At 40.0% G+C, this 18,637-nt stretch overlaps 1 protein-coding gene across 1 annotated transcript in view; it reads right to left on the bottom strand.

The window, feature by feature from the left end:
- LOC131236913 (auxin response factor 12-like) overlaps nt 1–7,505 on the bottom strand; it is a 51,561-nt gene extending 44,056 nt beyond the window's left edge. The window contains exons 1-7 of the mRNA XM_058234446.1: nt 6,672–7,505; nt 6,380–6,592; nt 6,064–6,176; nt 5,723–5,821; nt 5,573–5,629; nt 5,333–5,488; nt 5,173–5,257 (exon numbers count right to left, since the gene is read on the bottom strand). Coding sequence (XP_058090429.1) covers nt 5,173–5,257; nt 5,333–5,488; nt 5,573–5,629; nt 5,723–5,821; nt 6,064–6,176; nt 6,380–6,422 — 553 coding nt within the window. The 5' untranslated portion in view covers nt 6,423–6,592; nt 6,672–7,505. The remainder of the gene's footprint in view (nt 1–5,172; nt 5,258–5,332; nt 5,489–5,572; nt 5,630–5,722; nt 5,822–6,063; nt 6,177–6,379; nt 6,593–6,671) is intronic.
- Nucleotides 7,506–18,637: the final 11,132 nt, after the last annotated feature.

The raw sequence follows: 18,637 nt of genomic DNA, 5'->3' as shown, positions 1-18,637 counted from the left end.
AAAGAGCCAAATAAATTCAATTGCAATTGCATCACAACCACCATAGCATTTTATTATAGTGATGCACATACACACAGCAAGCATAATTTATTGGTCAAATAATACACGGATGAGATAAAAGACCTGTAATCAAATACGTATTTAGATGCTTTTATCTGACCCTATGACATTCTACAAGGAAAAGGTGGACTCACTGATGCAAAGTTCATTAAAAAAAAAAAAAAGTATAGAAGAAGCATTAGTAATGTTCTTGCACTCTCAGCCACAACGTCAACAGAGTAACAAATATACTACGATTTCAACACTCAGATGAGACAACCTATAGATATCACTGGACAACACATTTAGAATCCTTTGGCTTCATAATATCTTTAAGTGTTATTGCAAACAACAACAATTTTGGCCATGCGGCCAGGGTTGCTAGATGTGTCCCCAATAGATTGGTGGTGAAAACAAACAGTTGCTTGTGTAGGAAGCCATGGGCCGAAATTCTCATCACCAAAATGGTCACCCTAAATTGGTGTTTCATCCAAAAAGAGATGGACTCTTGTTTGAAAGAATTACATCCATATGATTGATTTTTGTAATAAGTGTGCGGTTGGACATAAAGGGAGTTCTTAACTACACAATTTTGTGCATAGATATCTTCTCTATGAAACGACATCCTCATCCAAGTAGATATATGACAAACACTTTGGTGTCAAATGATTGTCACAAGATCCTGGGGCAGAGACTTTAGTCTACCCTTTGTAGGTTGGTTGGTAGTTGTACATAGAACCCGTAGAGATGCACAACAAATCCTTTTGAAATATAGATAAGGCAACACAAATGACTTTAGTGTTTTCATTTTTCTTTCAAAATCCACCGTTGAGGAACCCATAAATGATGAATTATTGAACCTAATGGTCCTCTCTAGTTTGCAGGGCTTATCCTCGAATCTGGGAACGGATGATTCTCTAGTCTAGAACCTCGCCAGTTTCTCCTCACGTGGACAAATCCTTAAGTCGCTTGCTGCCATTTGCGAACCGTGTGCTCTTATGGGGCTCCCCATAAAGTGGCAACATTCGCCTGGCTGGTCGGCAAGAGTCAAGTTCATAGTTCTTACCATTCATAATCTCAGGAAAAAGGGGAATGATTCTGCCCAATGCTTGTCTCTTCATCTCTAACATGCGAAGTCTATTGACCACCCCTTCCACCATTGCTCGTTTCCTTCGGAGATATGGAATCGGGTGTTAGAGTTGGCTAGTGTATGTTGGGTGATGCTAGCCTCTATTAACGGTCCTTTTTTGTTCATGGCATGTGAGTGGCAGGGGGCTTATAGGCACAAGGAAGTAGCAAATCATTTTCTCAGCGGTTCTTTGGGCCATATGGTCTGAGAGAAACAATCGTTGCTTTCGCGGCTTAAGAGCTCCTCACTTGGGGTTTTTCTCAAGTCTTGTGTTTGTTTAGGGACTGGGCACCTTAATGTAGTCGGGGGTTTGTCCCAACCATGGGACTGGTGTGTTGTATCCTTTGTTTGTTTCCTTTCTCTTTGTATTTCTATTGTGATCTATGTTTTTCCTCTTCTTGTTGCATTTTGTTTCTATTTCTCTTAGCTTTGCCAAATAAATTTCTTCATCTTTCATTTTTAAAAAATAAAAATTAAAATTAAAAAGTAACAACTTCATTTAAAAAGAAAGAAAGCTACATAGAGGAAAAGGAAAGACTTTCCAGATATAAAGAGGCATGCAACTGACACACCCAAAGTGTCAGCCAATTAATTAGCCTCTCTACAGGCACATACAAACAAAATGTTTATCCTAGAAACTAACATATAAATCTCATAAAAAAATGAAGACATGCTGTGGTTTTGACTTCCTCTCTTTTTTTGTTTTTTTGATATTTTGTGGTTATGACTTAAGTTATAGACTGACAAGATCACCTTCAACAAATCCCTCCACGCAACTAAAGACCCCAAAAGCTCCCTCATAAAATACTTGGACCCTTCGTGAAGAGTGCAGGATACCATCATATGCACCTTCCCCTGGCAGCAAGATCATATCACCCTTCTTAATGAGACTTCTTTTTTTTTTTTTTTTTAAATTCTCAATCACCCCAAGTGTATCAGACCCAAAGGTGTTCCGTATCCGTTAAGATATGGCCATAAAGGCTGATACATATAGGTAGCGTCTGTGATCGTTAAGCAATACCGGAGTGAAAAGGGTTTTTTTTTTTAAAAAGAAAAAACCATATTGGCTGTTATGGGGGGGCATAATGGTCATTATGGGGCATAACGACCGTCACTCCTGCAACGGTCGAAAAACGACCACATTCATTTTTTTCTCATGTTTTCACTTTTCTCATTCCAAAACGTTCCTAGACCATTCTACAACAAATTTTGACCACTTGTACTACAGCTTTTAGGATTAAAATAGCATATCGAAGCATTTGGGTGAATAGAAGCTTCGATGGCCATTTTTTTTTCAAAAAAAGTGGTATATTTGCATTTTATCCGATTTTTTATTCTAATGCTTGATTGTGGTATGTAAACATTAGAGACACCACATTCATAAATTCAGCAGACAACCCAATACAATACTCTCACTAAAGAGTGGACTATTGTGCTACCATAAACATGTTCGAAAAAAAAAATAGATTTGAAATATTTACATTATTCTAAGATTTTCTAGATATTTTTCTAGAATCTTTTGGGCAAATTCTTTTTTCAACCGTTACGGGGGTTGTAACAATCATTACACCCCCAGTATTGGCCGTTACAACTGATACCCTTATCGGTAACGATGGTGACCATTACAGCTGTCACTATTACCAATACGAAATACCTTTATTAGACCATTCTTTGATAAGAATGTTGTCTACTGACTTGCTCTATTGAAATTCAACCAAATAAGCAATGGTGAAATTCAACCAAATAGGCACTAATCTATCTTCTTCTTCTTTTTGTGTTTTTAGCATATATGCAATGGTGTTTCAGACCATTCTTTGATAAGAATATCGTTTGTCGGCTTGACCTGTTGAAATTCAACCAAATAAACCCTGATCGAACACAAATCAAGTATGATTTGGTTTATTAGGGCCCATTGCATTGAAATACAACAAAAAGAAGAAAGAAATGGACAAAGTAATGGCTTACTCCTTACTTCCGATTTTTCCTAAAATGGTCCATTTCTCTCCAATTGTTTATATCTCCCTCAAATCATATGTTTGATCCGCAAAATACGTATAGATCTAGTTTTAAATGAGTTTCTAAGGTTCCCCAATAGTCAAAATGATGAAAGAATTGGAAATCAAGAGAAAACTTGAAAAATAAAATTTTTGAAATGGGGCCTTTATGGCTGTATCACGCCATATCAGCCCCGAGTCAGTCTACATCAGGGAATACAGTCCAACATGGTCCATTTTTATTGTAACAGGCTGATGCACACCTGTATTGCATAACGAGATTGTCCAATATTGTTATGGTATGACCGCTACGGACATATGGCAAGTCATAACTCATAAATAATATGCAAAACCATGGCCCAAACCCATCTCTGAAAACAATAGTTGTGGTTCTCTTGAAACATCCAATGCACAACAAAAAGTATGAGAAACTAGCCACAGATGCAAATCACGACTAGGCAATGAACAAGGTATGAAAAAACGGTTATGTAACAATGTTACAATGTCATAATGGTCGTAACAGCTGTTACAGGGGAAACAAACTGTGACAGCCCATTACACCACGTAATGGTCAATTGCGGGCCTGATACAGGTTTTAACAGCCATTACGGCAGCGCATATCATAATGGCAATGGTGGTGGCTGTTCCGGCCACCATTACCATTACAGAATACTTTGCCAATGAAGGAACAAATGATGTGGCAATTCTTCATCCCTCTTACACATAAAACATACCATGTGAAGTTGTGTTACTGATGATAAGATAATCAAGAGTGAGAATATTATCCAATGCAACCATCCACATAAAGGCCTCCACATTCTAAAGCACCAATCCATGCCTTTCTACATGGTGCATTTCTTCAACTTCAATGAATACTTTTTTTTTTTTTTTTAAAGGATGAACTTTACTGAATACATGGAAATAAGATTAAAAAGAAAACTTTAGTCCACTTCCACATGTTGGTATCATCTCTAACACCTACTCTGAGAACTTTTTTTTTTTTCTAAAAGAAAAAACAGTTCTTTTTGCTTTTCCTTCCATAGGGTCCCCCTCCCCGCTATGAGCACTTTGTCAAACAAATCCATAAACTCCACGTGCGTTTCAAAAAAAAAAAGGAAGAAAAAAAAATCCACATGCGTCTCTATTTCCTCTTATAGTTCTTTAATGGCTGATTACTTTATCCAAAAAAGAATTTTGGATACATAAAGGCCGAGGTGGCCACAAAAGAGTACATTTTTCCCTTCCATACAGTGCCCCGCTACAAGCATCTCATCAAACAATCCCATAAACTCCACATGCAGCTCAAAAAAAGGAACAAAAAAAAAAAAATCCACATGCATCTCCATTTCCTTGCCCTTTAGAGTTCTTCTTATTAATGACAATGATTATTTTATCGAAAAATGAAAATTGGAATATAGAAGCCCTTGGTACAACCATAAAAAACACCAAGCCCCATAGCCCAATAGGCTACCCTACACCTAGCGTTTTGGAACACCATCTCATATGATTTAGCTTTGTTACAAATGGTTCTATTATTGTGATCCTTCCAAATCAATCATAAACTCAAAAGCAGAGAAAGGCACCATAGAGCTCAGAAACTCAAGTTACTCGATGAGGAATTGATTAAGTCTCAAGTGGACTCAAACTTGAGTGGTCATAAACATCGAGCTTCAAGCTTTTAAAGATGCAAGAAATCAATAGATCATGTCAACTTGAATACCATGTCTATGAACTTGTCAATTAACAAATATTGCAAAAGAGGAAATAAATTATCATAAATTTATTAGTGTGCATATCCATTAATACATTACACATATTCAATTTCGTTTCAGGGTTCAGGTCGCTCCCTTTTTCCTGATCCCCCCATGATTGATCAGCATTTTGTTCAATTAAAGGTAAATGGGTCTGGTACCAGTTAATGTGAACAATAAAAATTCTCACTTAAATAAGGAAATGGGAAACTTACGGGTCATAAAAGACTTGTTGCAAAACAAAATATTCTTAACCCACCTCTGAAAATGTGCCTAAACTTCCATTCAACATCATGAAGATCCCTTGCAATAAGCTCTTGACATGGTGGCTGCTGAGTGAAATCCTGAAAGACAAGCAGGTATTGTTATCAGATAATTAAACGTCATGCAGAGTACAGCATGCGCATCAGAGAACCTACCAGTGGAGGGAAGACTTTCTCAGCTGCACGACGGGGAACAGAAAATCCTCCATGAGTACTAGTGTCACTCGCAGTTAATGTCTTGCAGAAATAATTTGTTGGCTGCTTGCTCGGAACACCCAGCTCAGCAGGAAGATAAGTATCCTTTTGTTCTTGCTGAATAGAAGATTTCCAGAATTACATTTAAAAAATGATTGAAGAATTAGATTGCATTAGAAATAAAAAGAGATTTGGCCTTACTGGATTTAAAGGTTGCAGGGTCATTTGAGCATATACTTCATCTGTTTCCACATCTGCCTGGAATTCAACAGCCAACAGGCTCTTCTTAAACACTTCCTACTTCACCAAAAAAAGAATAAAATGCATACACATACTACTGCAGAAACTCACATGCATCGTAACATTATGAAGTTGGCAGATAAGTTGAGGTGGCAAGCTCGGATAATTGGGTATTTGTCCATCAACTTCCTTGTTCGTTGACGCAGCAACCTCAACGCAAAACAGAGTCAATAGAAAAGTAAAATTGTATGGAAGAAAAATGAAAATAGGAAGCCTCTATTTACATCGACCTGACTGACGAATACACCCATTCTTTCTACTTTCAGTGATACAGTAGCACAAAGTTCTGCTATTGCGTTATTGCAAGTAGAAGAAAGTGGCTTATTTATTAGTCAGGGTGAGTGCCAATACCAATTCCCTAAAAATAAATCTTTCAGGATATTTAATTTCACCTGTTCACTGTGTCCTTGAGGAAAATAAACAACACGGGTACCAATTGTTGGTAGGGACACAAGAGGGCCAGCACAAGCATGCCAGAGTTCTGAATTCAAGCATCTCTTTTCTCCTATCATAAATTTCACGATTTGGGTTATCTTTGGGGCTTATGTAGAAATGATGTTATAGCAAATTTAGGGCGCAAAAATAGAAACGGTTACTCAATTTGGCTTGTAATTTAGTTGGAAAGGGCCCAAAGCTATTTCAGGCAGACTAGTAGCCATGGAGAAAACAATCTGTAAAACGTGGAAGAAGAGAAAAATGAAGACATACCATCTTGGGCCTGATGAGCCAGGCCCGAGGCCGAAAGCTTCATTTTCAGAAACAGCCTTTAGCAAAGCTCACATGAAGATGTCGAAATCTTCTCTCAGAGTCTACCATGCCGCACCAATTTCATCTGGTTTTCCATTCGGACTCCTCCAGAATTCTGAAATTCTCCTCTATATTAGTGTCTTCCTACAAGGCCACGAAACCAAATACCTGCATCTTCATAAAGAAGCACAGCGTGAATTTCTGACTATAATGAGCCAAACAGAGAGTTCTCAAAGCCAGTTAAAGTACATACTACAGTATATGAACTTTCCGCCAAATGAGAGGAAGCCTCAGCAAACTTCAAACCATACTGGAAAATAGACTACAGTCTCTATTCTGCTGATTTCCGCCTGTTTTATCAGAAGAGGATCGCAACAACGATACATTTCATCTTTGAAATCACCATTTCCGCAACTAGATTATGTCAAACACAAGATCCAAGCTATGCACTCAGCAATTTCTTCACCCGAATTTCCGGAATTGAGCTCCTCGACTTTCTTCCACTACCTTAAAGCAAAATCACAACTGCAAAAGCATCAAACAACCACAGTCACTCTCTAGAAACGTCTCTCCCTCTCCAAGATTTCCATGAAATAGCTTTTCCAGAAGAAAAAAAGAACATCTCTACACAAACTCCAAAGAAGACGAAATCCCTTCAGAAATCATGCATTTCTTCACAAGAATACCAAATTATTCTCGAACCGAGCTCTGAGAAAAGCCGTTCGCCATGAAAGAGATCCTCCAAGCTCTTTTCCGAAACATTCTCGTACGCAAAACGAAATTCCTTGAGAAAAACGTGGAAAAAGAAACCTCAAATCAAGCTCTGAAAAGCGCAGATCGCCATGAAAGTATTCGTTCTAGCTTTCTTCCAGATCCTTCTCTCGCAAACACTCCAAAAGACGATGGAATTCCTGCAGAAATCGCGCATTTCTTCAGGAGAAGCGCTGCAAAAACCCTAAATTAAGCCCGAGAAGGAGTCGATCTCCAAGATCGCCATTAGAGAGCTTTTCTCGAGCTCTTTTTCTTCTTACAAGTGAAAGCCATCTCACATCCAAACCAGAAAGAGAAAACGCTGTAAAAGCTTCCGATTTTTATATCAAAGAGGCGGGTCTGCTTTTATCTCCAGGATGGGCCGCTTTCCATCCGTCGCGTGTGGACAAACATCCTTCACGATGTCCAGCTCTACTGTACGTGATCCTGACCTTCCACCTAGTGGGCCCCATCACGTTACCCTCACGAAACTCCACCTAATAGACGTGGATCGTTCATGGGGCTCTAACCTTACCAAGCTGTTAATTCCGTTGGCCACATCATACCATGCCCCAAAATTCCCCACAGGAAAATCCAAGCCAAAAATCTGTAGATTTAACCTGTTTGATGTGGACCGTTGGCCTCTATAATGAAACCTACCAGTTAAGCGTTCTAGATCAATGGATGGTGGGTCCTACATAAAGTTCCAGGCCAAGCGAATAACCTCCACTTCATTCGACCGAGTATCATCATACAGCACCTCTCTCACTGATGCTCTACCTTATTTAGGTGCAACCGTCTCTACCGTATCCTCCCCATTTTTCTCACTCTGTCTCTATGACGATGATCGGACGGTTTGCATCTACTAATCTGGACGCGGATTGTACAGTAACTCATTTCGCTGTGAATAAATTCTGCGCGGCCTACCTTTATATGTGTGTTCTATCCACACGGTCCATCGATTTTTCCAACTCATTTTAGTTAACGATGTTGAAATTGAAGCATATCCACAGTTCAAGTGGACCACACTCATTAGAAAACGGCGGGAGTTGAATGCCTACCGTTGAAAGCTTCTCGGCAACTGAAGTTTTGAATCAAAGCTGATATTTATTTTTTTACCTTTATCCATGTCTGTGTGTCCTTGTTGGACGATAAATAAATATCACTGTGGGCCCTCTGGGTCATAAGAAGGTTTCAACGGTGGATATCATTATCTCCACCGTTTTTTGTGGAGTGGTCCACTTGAGCTTTGAATATACTTCAATTTTGCATCATGTCCTAATTGGCTGGAAAAACAGTTAGAAGGCGTGATGAAAAGTCATATACTACCGTGGGACCACGGAATTAACTGGTGTAGTGAGTTATTCCACAACCTGCGTCCTACAATAATTAGACGGCAGAGCGAAAAAGGCGGGACCCGCTGAATCTTGGCAAGCGAGGAAGTGGATTGCGTCCGAACCCCGGTTTGAAAATAAGCCATTCGACCATATCTCCCGCCGGGCCAGCTATGATGTATTTATCCACACGGTTCATCCATTTTCCCGTATAATATTAAGGTATGAAACCAAAATGAAGCAAATCCAACGCACAAGTGGACCACACCACATGGTGAGCTTGGTTGTATTAAAAATACGACATTTTTAATGATTTGTGTATTTAATGCAACCAAGCTCGGGATGTGGTATGGTCCAATTCAGTGTTGGATCTTATTTATTTTTGTACAAATACCTTAAATTGATACGAGAAAATAGATGAACGGCGTGAATAAACAGACAAGTCACAGTGACCCACATGAGATGGGGTCAAAAGGGTTCAGACGCAATCCATTGCGAGGGGCTTTGGTTGGACGGGCTCGGACGAAATCCGCTTCCGCAAGGTGGAGGGTTCACTTTAGTCTTCACCCATGCCTAGCGTATATGGGGAAGCGGATATAGTATTAGTCGGGTAACACCGCAATGAATGTTTCCCTTACCACGGGGCCCACTTGGATATATAGGTTTTACATCCACACCATCCATGAACTTTTACAGCTCACTTTAGGTTGTGGTACCTAAAATGAAGTAGAGAAAAGTTTCAAATGGACTAGACCATAGAAAATAGTAGTCATTGAATGCCTATTTGATAATTTAACAAGGTCACACGGAGTTGAACGGCTGTAAAACACAAATACCAGATTGATCCAAAAATTATGTAGCTCCTAGGAAGGTTTTAATGGTAAATCATCATTGTCTCCTGTTGTGTAGTTGACCTGAAATTTAAATCTACTTCATTTTTGGTACAACATACTAAAATAAGTTGAAAAAACTTATGGACAGCATGAATATACAACAAATAAGAGGCTTTTGGCACATGGTATTAGATGGGATTAGGTGGGATGGAATTGTATTTGACCTCGTGCCAATCTCACTTAATGTTTGGGAAGAGTGGAAAAGCTTGGAATTAGATTAGATGGAATTACATTGAGTCCTATGCCCATTCCACTAATGTTAGCAAGTTGTGTTGGTCTCACCATGATAGATGGGCTATATCCACACTGCCCGCCCATTTTTCAAGATTATTTTAGAACTAGGGTGGATGGCATGGATTTCTAGGTAATGATGGGGTTGTCAGTGGATTGTCTGGAGATCCATGGGATTGCTATAACCAGTCTGTTCGGAGCGCCCAGCCGGGATTAAACCTTCTCATCCCTTCCAATGCCTCAAACCAAACACGTACCAGGCAAATTTGAAAGCATTAGGGTGGATTGGATGGGATTTAAAGGTAATGATGGTGTTGTCAGTGGATTGTCTTAAGATCCATGGGATTGGGATCAGATCACCGACTCTGTTGGGCACGCCAGGCCAATGATATTAGATGGGATTAGGTGGGATGGAATTGTATTTGACCTCGTGCCAATCTCACTTAATGTTTGGGAAGAGTGGAAAAGCTTGGAATTAGATTAGATGGAATTACATTGAGTCCTATGCCCATTCCACTAATGTTAGCAAGTTGTGTTGGTCTCACCATGATAGATGGGCTATATCCACACTGCCCGCCCATTTTTCAAGATTATTTTAGAACATGGGGCCAAAAAATCAAGTAGATTTAAAGCTAAGTAGACCTCACCATAAAAAGCAGCAAAGATTAAACAGCTACCATTGAAAACTTATATAGGGTATATAAGTTTTGGATCTACATCATTTTTAGGCCCACGTCATAAAATGAGGTTATAAAACGTATAAACAATTTGGATATAATATGTGTTATTCTAATAATTTTGGATATAACAATTGTTATTCTAGTCATTTCAAATGATGGTGGTATATCCATTCAATGTTCCACCTAATTACAAATAGCATGCAATTAAGTTTACCTGATGGTAACGTGGCAACGGAGACAATCCCCGCCGTATGTAATAATTACTTTTTAAAAAAACAAATCCCCTTCCCAATACCATGCGCCAAACACCCCTGGATTAAGGTGGGCTGCGCTGTTACCCGGTGATACCTGATGGCCTCCCCACAAATAGGGCCCTGTCTGTGCCCGACGGACAGAAGACGAGAGCTTTTTTTCTTCTCCCACCCTCGCAGATCCAAGCACCAAACCCAAACGCCCCAAGTCCGAGGTATACAGTTCGTTCATCCGACCGCTTGCATACGTCGTATCTGAAAAGCAGGCCAACGAACTCACTAAGATAGCGATACGTGCACCTTGAATACCGCTTGTTATCATTTTGGCAACGGTTCATTTTTAATTCATGTCTGTCCCACCTGATATGTGGACCTCACGTCATTAACGTCTGCGATTCTGCACGGATGTGCTACAGTGGCATGTGTGGGCCTTTGAGGTAACTGGCAAAAGCAGTAGCTATTATTACCGATTTACAGCCCTCTCCGCCGGAAACAAGGGAGAGAGAGAACGAGAGGACAAGAATTTCCCACAATCCCGGTTAAGGAGTCCTCGTGACCAAAAGCTCCGTGGGCCCACCATCATGTCTGTGTATATATATATATTCCTCCGTCCAACCATTCACCAGTTGTACATATGTTCCTCCGTCCGACCATGCATCAGCCCATGCTAGTACCTTAGCTCAGAACTCACGCAGATTCAAAATAAACGGTGGAAATTAGATGTCACATTGGCCTTAGGAAGGTTTCAATGGTTGGAATTTCATCTGCACTGGTTCCGGTGTTGTGGCCCACTTGGGTTTTGTATCTGTCTGATTTTTGGACTTATGCGGTAATATGATCTGACAAAACTAGCGAATGGACTGAGTGTCACACCGACATTGAAGTGGGCCCCACGGAGGCTTTGGTTATACGGGCTCCCGTGTGACCGCGGTTGTAGGAAATTCGTGTCCGGAAGGAGAGGTGATGAGAAATTTCCCCTGGGAGAATGTCTAATCACGGCCACATACTTACCGTACTAAGGGATCTCAGCCGTTGGTTTTGGGTCGTATGCTTTTGACTGACGTGATAGCGACATGTGCTGCTGCAACTTTCAATGTCGCTGTCAGAGTACGATCCGCTTGTAGAAAAACAGGAGTCATCTTCAAGCTTTCTGAATTACTTTATTAATTTCCTCCGTTATGGGAGGTTTGCCATCCCCACGCGAACCTTTACACGCAACACGCACGCCAGCCTTGACAGCGTGTGCATAGATCATCTGAGCCGTGCATAAGGTAACCTCCACCGTTAAGATGACCGTATACGAAAAAACAGGCTTTTGAGCAAATTAACGGGCCATCCTTCAACAAGCATAATAGACGGTTTAAAAAATGATCCAACGCCCAACTATCGTTTGGGAAAAACAACAGTACTATCCCGGACGCGGATTGGGTGGTGTTGCCAACACTAACCCGAAGGGTGTTGACCTGATGTATATATTTTATATCCACACCGTCCATCCATTTTTTCCCTTCTTTTGACGATATGAATCCAAAAATGAAGTAGATCTGAAAGTGGACCACACCACATGAAACAGTGGTGATTAAACACCCACCACTAAAAACTGGGCCACAAAAGTTTTGGGTCGTGTTTTCCCTTCATCAGGTTGGATGGAAAATAAAAATTACAGTGAGCCATAGAAACGTTTCAACCGTAGGTATCATTATACAACTGTTTTTATGGTGTGACCCAGTTGAAATTCGAATCTGCTTCAATTTTTGGTTCACGTCGTAAAATGAGGTGGAAAAACGAATAGACGGCGTAGATATAAAACACATGCATCATGTTGGCCCCCACAGCACCCAGCACATCACCACACCACAGCTGGATCGCTTGTTAGATTAGCACGTGTACTGCGTGTAAGTTCATATCGAGAATGCGTGTGAGTTTGTAAAACTTCCGCTTTTGCTGCTGTGGGACCTGGAAGTTTATTATTAGCAAGTGTAAGGATTAAGCTACTAATCGCCTATTTTCTTGTGAAAATAGCGTGCTGAGTACAGGGAAGACGCGGATTTCCTGCGAAAGCCTTTTAGCATTAAGTTCCTGTGCTGGGATGCCAGGTGGGGTCCACCGTGATGTTTGTGATAAATTCATCCCGTCCATCGTTTTCTGAGATCATATAACGACATACGACCGAAAATGAAGTGGATTCAAAACTCAAGTAGGCTATAGGAGAGGGAAATTGGGGAAATAGTTTTCTACCGTCGAAACCTTTTTGGGCCCCACCTTGGTTTTTATATGCCATTCAAACGGTTTATAAGGCCTAGGAAACTTTTGTAGCCTTAAAAATGTTTCAGCGGCGGTGACTGAATCACAGCTGTTTCCTCTAATGCAGCCCACTTGAGTTTTGTATCCATCTAAGTTTCTGTATAATATCCTGAAATGATCTCAGAAAGCAGATGAATAGGGTGGATTTATGTCAAACATCAAGGTGGGCCACCTAGCATCCCTGTGCAGGAACTTCCTGCGAAAGGCTTTAGCAGGACGAGGCCGCTGACACGTACTTGAGGTAAAACCAGTGCAATTCACGGAGGAACCCAAATGTGTTTGCTAGCGTGAGATCCAAGCTGTTCATCACATGAGCCAAACCATGAATGGTGTGATCTATAACAAGGGGCTGATCTACTTTTCATGAGTCACACCTGGTGACATGATTGGCTTTTAGGCCCACCTGAGAAAGCTGAGAGCGCAGATGTTGAGTGGTATAACCACATACTAGGCCTTCATCAGGTCCTGGGTGATGAGGAACCTACACGACCTTGGTGGTAAAATGACATGGCCAGATTCAACTGATGAAATAATATACTCGCAGAGATCGGCCTAGGCTTTTAAAAGATTTTTTAGCATACAACCCGTCAATTAAATCTCACCACGTCATTTCACCCCTGACACCTTCATTCCACTTTTGCGGCCAGGGTGGGCTTTGATGAAAGGAGTGTGATGGCTACGTTAAATACGCCATATATAATACGCACGACAGGCGTGGAAACCGTATCCATCCATGGATACGGAATCGGGCCTGTTTGGCCGGCTGTATTAGGTTGGATTGAGAAGGATGGAATTGCAAAGGTTACCATAAATGCATGGGTAAGGTATCATCCTGGATTTGGTTTATCCGGTGTTTGGAACTAATGCATTAAGAAATAAATCCTAGGATTTACTTTTTAGGGCTCATTTGGACGGCGATCGAAAGGGATTTGGTCGTAATGGATGGCATTCGGGAGTCAAATCATTAGGGCATATGGGCGATGGCCTATTTGGTAGGGCGAAGAGATAAGGAGGACAGTGGTTGAGAAGATATACTGCTGGATTCGGGTGATCCAGGCGGATCCTTCTCTCTTTCTCTGGATTGCGCCTTGAGCCCATCCCACACCCGTCCGTAGTCCATCGTACGGACTGCGGGATGGGATCAAAGATGATAGACATGGCGAGAGTGGTGGTATGAGGTACGTTTTTGCAAGAATCCCTTGTTATAAATGTAACTCTCGTCGATCGCGACGGTCATTACAACTATCACCGTTGCAATCGCGATCGAACGGTTCGGCTGAGGGCAGAGGTAGGTCTTCTTCCTCCCTCCCAGCATGATATACCATGGACTACTGTAAATCCTTCATGCATGTCAACCCCTCATGTTATGACAGGTCCATGGCCCTACGAGATGCATGTCTGTTGTCTGATTTCTGTCATGGCTTCCATTACGACTGTCTGTGCTTCAAAGACGCTATATTCAATTCAATTGTTTGGATTTTTTGAAATTACTTTGCTCATGGTTTCTGCAATTGGGGGGTTTTATGATATCTGATTTCTACTATTAATGCAGTACTAAGAAAATGGGGGTTTCTGGATTTTGGAGGTTTTGGGTTAATCTGAAATCGATTTTCTCCCATTATGACTGTTTGTGCTTCAAAGACGCTGTATTCAATTCATTCGTTTGGATTTTCTGAAATTACTTTGTGCATGTTTTTTTTGGATTTTGGGGGTTTTATGATATCCAATTTCTACTGTTGATGAAGTATTAAAAAAATGGGAGTTTCTAGATGTTGGGGGTTTTGAGTTAATCTGAAATTGATTTTCTCCCATTATGACTGTTTGTGCTTCAAAGATGCTGTATTCAATTCAATCGTTTGGATTTTTCAAAATTACTTTGCTCATGATTTCTGGATTTTTAGGGTTTTATGATATCTGATTTCTACTGTTCATGAGGTACTAAGAAAATGGGGGTTTCTGGATTTTGGAGATTTTGGGTTATCTGAAATCTAACACTGTTCATTTCCAACTAAACTATTAGTTCCATTTGCAACTTAGGGGTCCTCTCTGACTGTTAGATTCCAATATATATTTACACAGTTCATCTAACACTGTTGGATTCCAATATATACACACAGTTGGATTCCTTCAAAATACTTCAACTATACTGATCTTGTATACCTAATGCTATAATTTTTTTTTGAAAATCTGTTGGTTACTCGCAGCCTGGTTTCCATGAATTGAAGGTCATTGATCTCCAACCTTGGATTTGATAAAGATCTCTGGTATGGTCCATATCATCTATCTTACTTTTTTTTTGTCTCACTCATAGCATTTTCTTTTCATGGCTGAAACTGATAATAGATTATTGTAGAGGTATTGGTGAGGTTTCTCTTTATTTTCATAAGCATTTATATTATTTATTTAGAGTAAGGGTTGCATCAGCTATTTACAAATGGTTGGTTAAAATATCTTGAGCAGAAGCATGAAAAAAGGCCAGAATTAAAGGAAAATTTTGCACCAATCAGATGGCTAGTACTGTCTAACCACAGCTAGGGAAGAAGCTTGGTCCTTATACATGGGCCGATGAGAACAGCAGTCTTGAACGCCAAAGACATGTGCCAACTGCCATGGATACATGATGAGGGAGAAAGAAAATTGGTAGCTGAAAGTGGGATCCTTCCTAATGTGAACTAGACAATAATTTCATCAACAAGTTAGAACAACAGAAAAGTGCACCTCATCATGACTGGACATTGTATCTGGTCTTCTAGCTACCAATCTCTGTTTTGAGTTAGGAATTCCACATTTTCACTGTTGTGAATTTCCTTGAGTATTGTAAAAGAAGAAGTTTGAATATCAAAAAAGTTATTTCTTCTCTTTGCTTAAACATTTCTTGTGGCTTTACTCCTATCCATTGTCTACGATTAAAGTGTTAAAGTGTTTGAGATCTCATTGACTCCATGACCAAGATCCACCATTTTGGTATCAAAGCGGGTCCCACCTCTCAAATGAGTAGTATGGCTTGAATAGAATAGATACAATGTTGTTATCTACATTTGTTATTTCTTGTACATTGAGTTTTTTTGGAGTCTTGGAATATATGTTAGACAATGCAAGCTTGTAAGTTCTAATTTTCTATATCAATGTATTTTTTGTCTTTTTCATGAAATGCAAAATCGGGTGTTCTATTTTTCTCATGATGCTTAATTTTAGACCAAATGACAGGTATTTAGAGATATAGTGGGGAAAAGGTTATAGCTCTGTATCAGGTAACACCATTTTAAGCTTGTTTTCTTCTTTGTTCTTTCTTTCTTTCTTGCGTGTCTCTTTTTTTTTTTCTATTATATTTTTTTGTTTCTTTGTTTTGCCAAATACACGAGAGAGAAACCATCCCTTTTTCATTTCTGGATTTCATATTTTCTTTCACAGTCTTTTACATTTCTTCACTCCACCGTGATTCATTGGGGACCATCCAAGTGAGTACAGTGTAGCCAATTAGAAGTGCAGTGATTTCTTCATATGTCACATGATTCTCTCCAAGAACAGTCGGACGTGCCAAATGTGTTAGAACCATGAATCAGGTCAAACCTAGTGCTTACAGGGCCTGGTTCAAATTCACCTCAGCTCATTAGGCGGTCCCATATATAAATTGAAAAAAAAAATGAAAGGTTTAAAATAACTTACCAGCAGTCTACATTCAATAACACGTGGCCTGCCAGTGATAGATTTTGAGTGTAGTTTACATTGCCATAGATCAAGGGAATAAATCGTTATTTCAACTTTTCAGTCCTGTTTATAATGACAGGAAAGAAAATTCGTTGAGGAATGGAGGAAACAAAGTGGGAGCAGTAGGCAGTAGATTTATACAGACATCTCTTCTCAAGTTTCATTCATGGCAGCAGTAACTGTTCTTCTTATTCTTCTTTTTTATTTGCAAAATGAAACCTCATGTCACCATTTTCTCATGGCTTATTAGCCCCCGTCTTTTACTTGTCACAGAGAGATGCTTGAAGATTTCTAACTAGCACAATGACATAATGGCTCAAACCTAAACCTTTCTGATTCAATCTTGTAGCTTTGCAAGGACTTCTATAATTTTTTGAAAACCATAAAATATTTATTCCCTGCATTAAGGTGGTGGTCGAATCATATCAACCCTATAGACCCTTGACTAAGTATTCATATACTATATAAAAATCCAGCCACTCAGAGCCCAAAGTTTCGTGTGTATATGGATTGAATAATAGTGGGTGTATATATATATATATATATATACCCACTATTATTTACGATGTATATTTATGAGAAATCTGCACGTGAGAGTATAAGTTATCAGTTGACGATGGATGATTCAGATGAGGAAGAGATGGAGAGGGTAATTGTGTTTCAACCGGTGGCAGCTTGTGTACAGGCTGTTGGGGAATATTGTCACTCGTACATGTTCAAATAACCGGCATGTCATGGGGATGATGAGCGAGCGAGGTTCATCAATTCTATCATTCGAGCTAGCGACGGAGATTGTGTAGATCAACTTAGGATGAATCGAGATTCATTTTTTGAACTATGTACGCTGCTACGCGAGAAGACATGGCTCCGTGATACTCGTAATCTTAACCTTTAAGAACAAGTAGTTATTTTTCTACACACGTTGGGGCATAATGTTCGCAATCGGGTCATAGGTCACAGATTTATTCGATCGGGTAAGACCGTCAGTCAGCACTTTCACCGTGTGCTAAATGCAATTGTATCAATGTACCTCGATTTACTTAAACAGGCTGGAACAGAGACACCATCAGATATCCAAACAAATCTAAATTGGTCTGCTTACTTTCAGGTATTTTTCCAATAACTCTGTTTTCTAAGTTTGTAATTTTCACTTCCCTTCATTGTGCGGTCCTTTCATGATAATTGATTTTTCACATTTAGGATTGCGTTGGTGCAATTGATAGTACACACATTCCAGCGCATGTGCTGATGGTTGACCAGGCGAGCTTCTACAATCGCAAAAGGGTCTTCTCCCAAAACGTACTAGCAGCGTGTTCATTTGATATGAAATTTACATATGTATTAGCCGGTTGGGAGGGTTCTGCTTCAGATGCGAGGGTGCTACACAATGCATTGATCCAATCAGATGATCCCTTGCTTGTCCTAAACAGTACTGGTTATCTGTTAAAAGAATGTCAATCTAATTCATCCGGTTTTTCTAATTCATCCGTTGCAACTATTGTCGCTTGTCCCATAACTATGACTGCATCTGGTTTTTCACTTAATAGAACAATTATTCGAATGTGTAGGAAAATATTATGTTGTCGACACTGGGTACGTTCATTCACTTGATTTTATGGCTCCATACCGGGGCGTTTGATATAACTTACAGGAGTATCGAACCAGGAGAGCGCCTGCCAACATGAAGGAGTTGTTTAATTATCGACATGCACAATTGCGCAATGCAATCGAGTGTTATTTCGGTATTTTGAAAGACAAATTTTCCATCTAAAAGAGTGCTATGCAGTACGAATTTCAAACACAAGTTCAGATTGTGATAGCCTGCTGTGTCCTACACAATTATATACGTACCGAAAATGAGTCTTCACGGGACAACGATTTCATTGGTATATCTGCTGCCGATGGGGGAGGGTATCCCAACGCCTTACGAGGTTTTAATTAATGACGAGCGACAATGGTATGGTTGAGTAACTCAGCATGAAAAAGATGCTAGGAATCGAGTGCGCGATGACATTACAGCTAGAATGTGAGTAGATGCTCAGCAGAATAATAGGAGTAGATAGTTAAT

This window comes from Magnolia sinica, chromosome 2, assembly GCF_029962835.1.
Source record: "Magnolia sinica isolate HGM2019 chromosome 2, MsV1, whole genome shotgun sequence".
Lineage (NCBI taxonomy): Eukaryota > Viridiplantae > Streptophyta > Magnoliopsida > Magnoliales > Magnoliaceae > Magnolia > Magnolia sinica.
The sequence above is the reverse complement of the archived record's forward strand: the minus strand, read 5'-3'. Positions and strand labels throughout refer to the sequence as shown.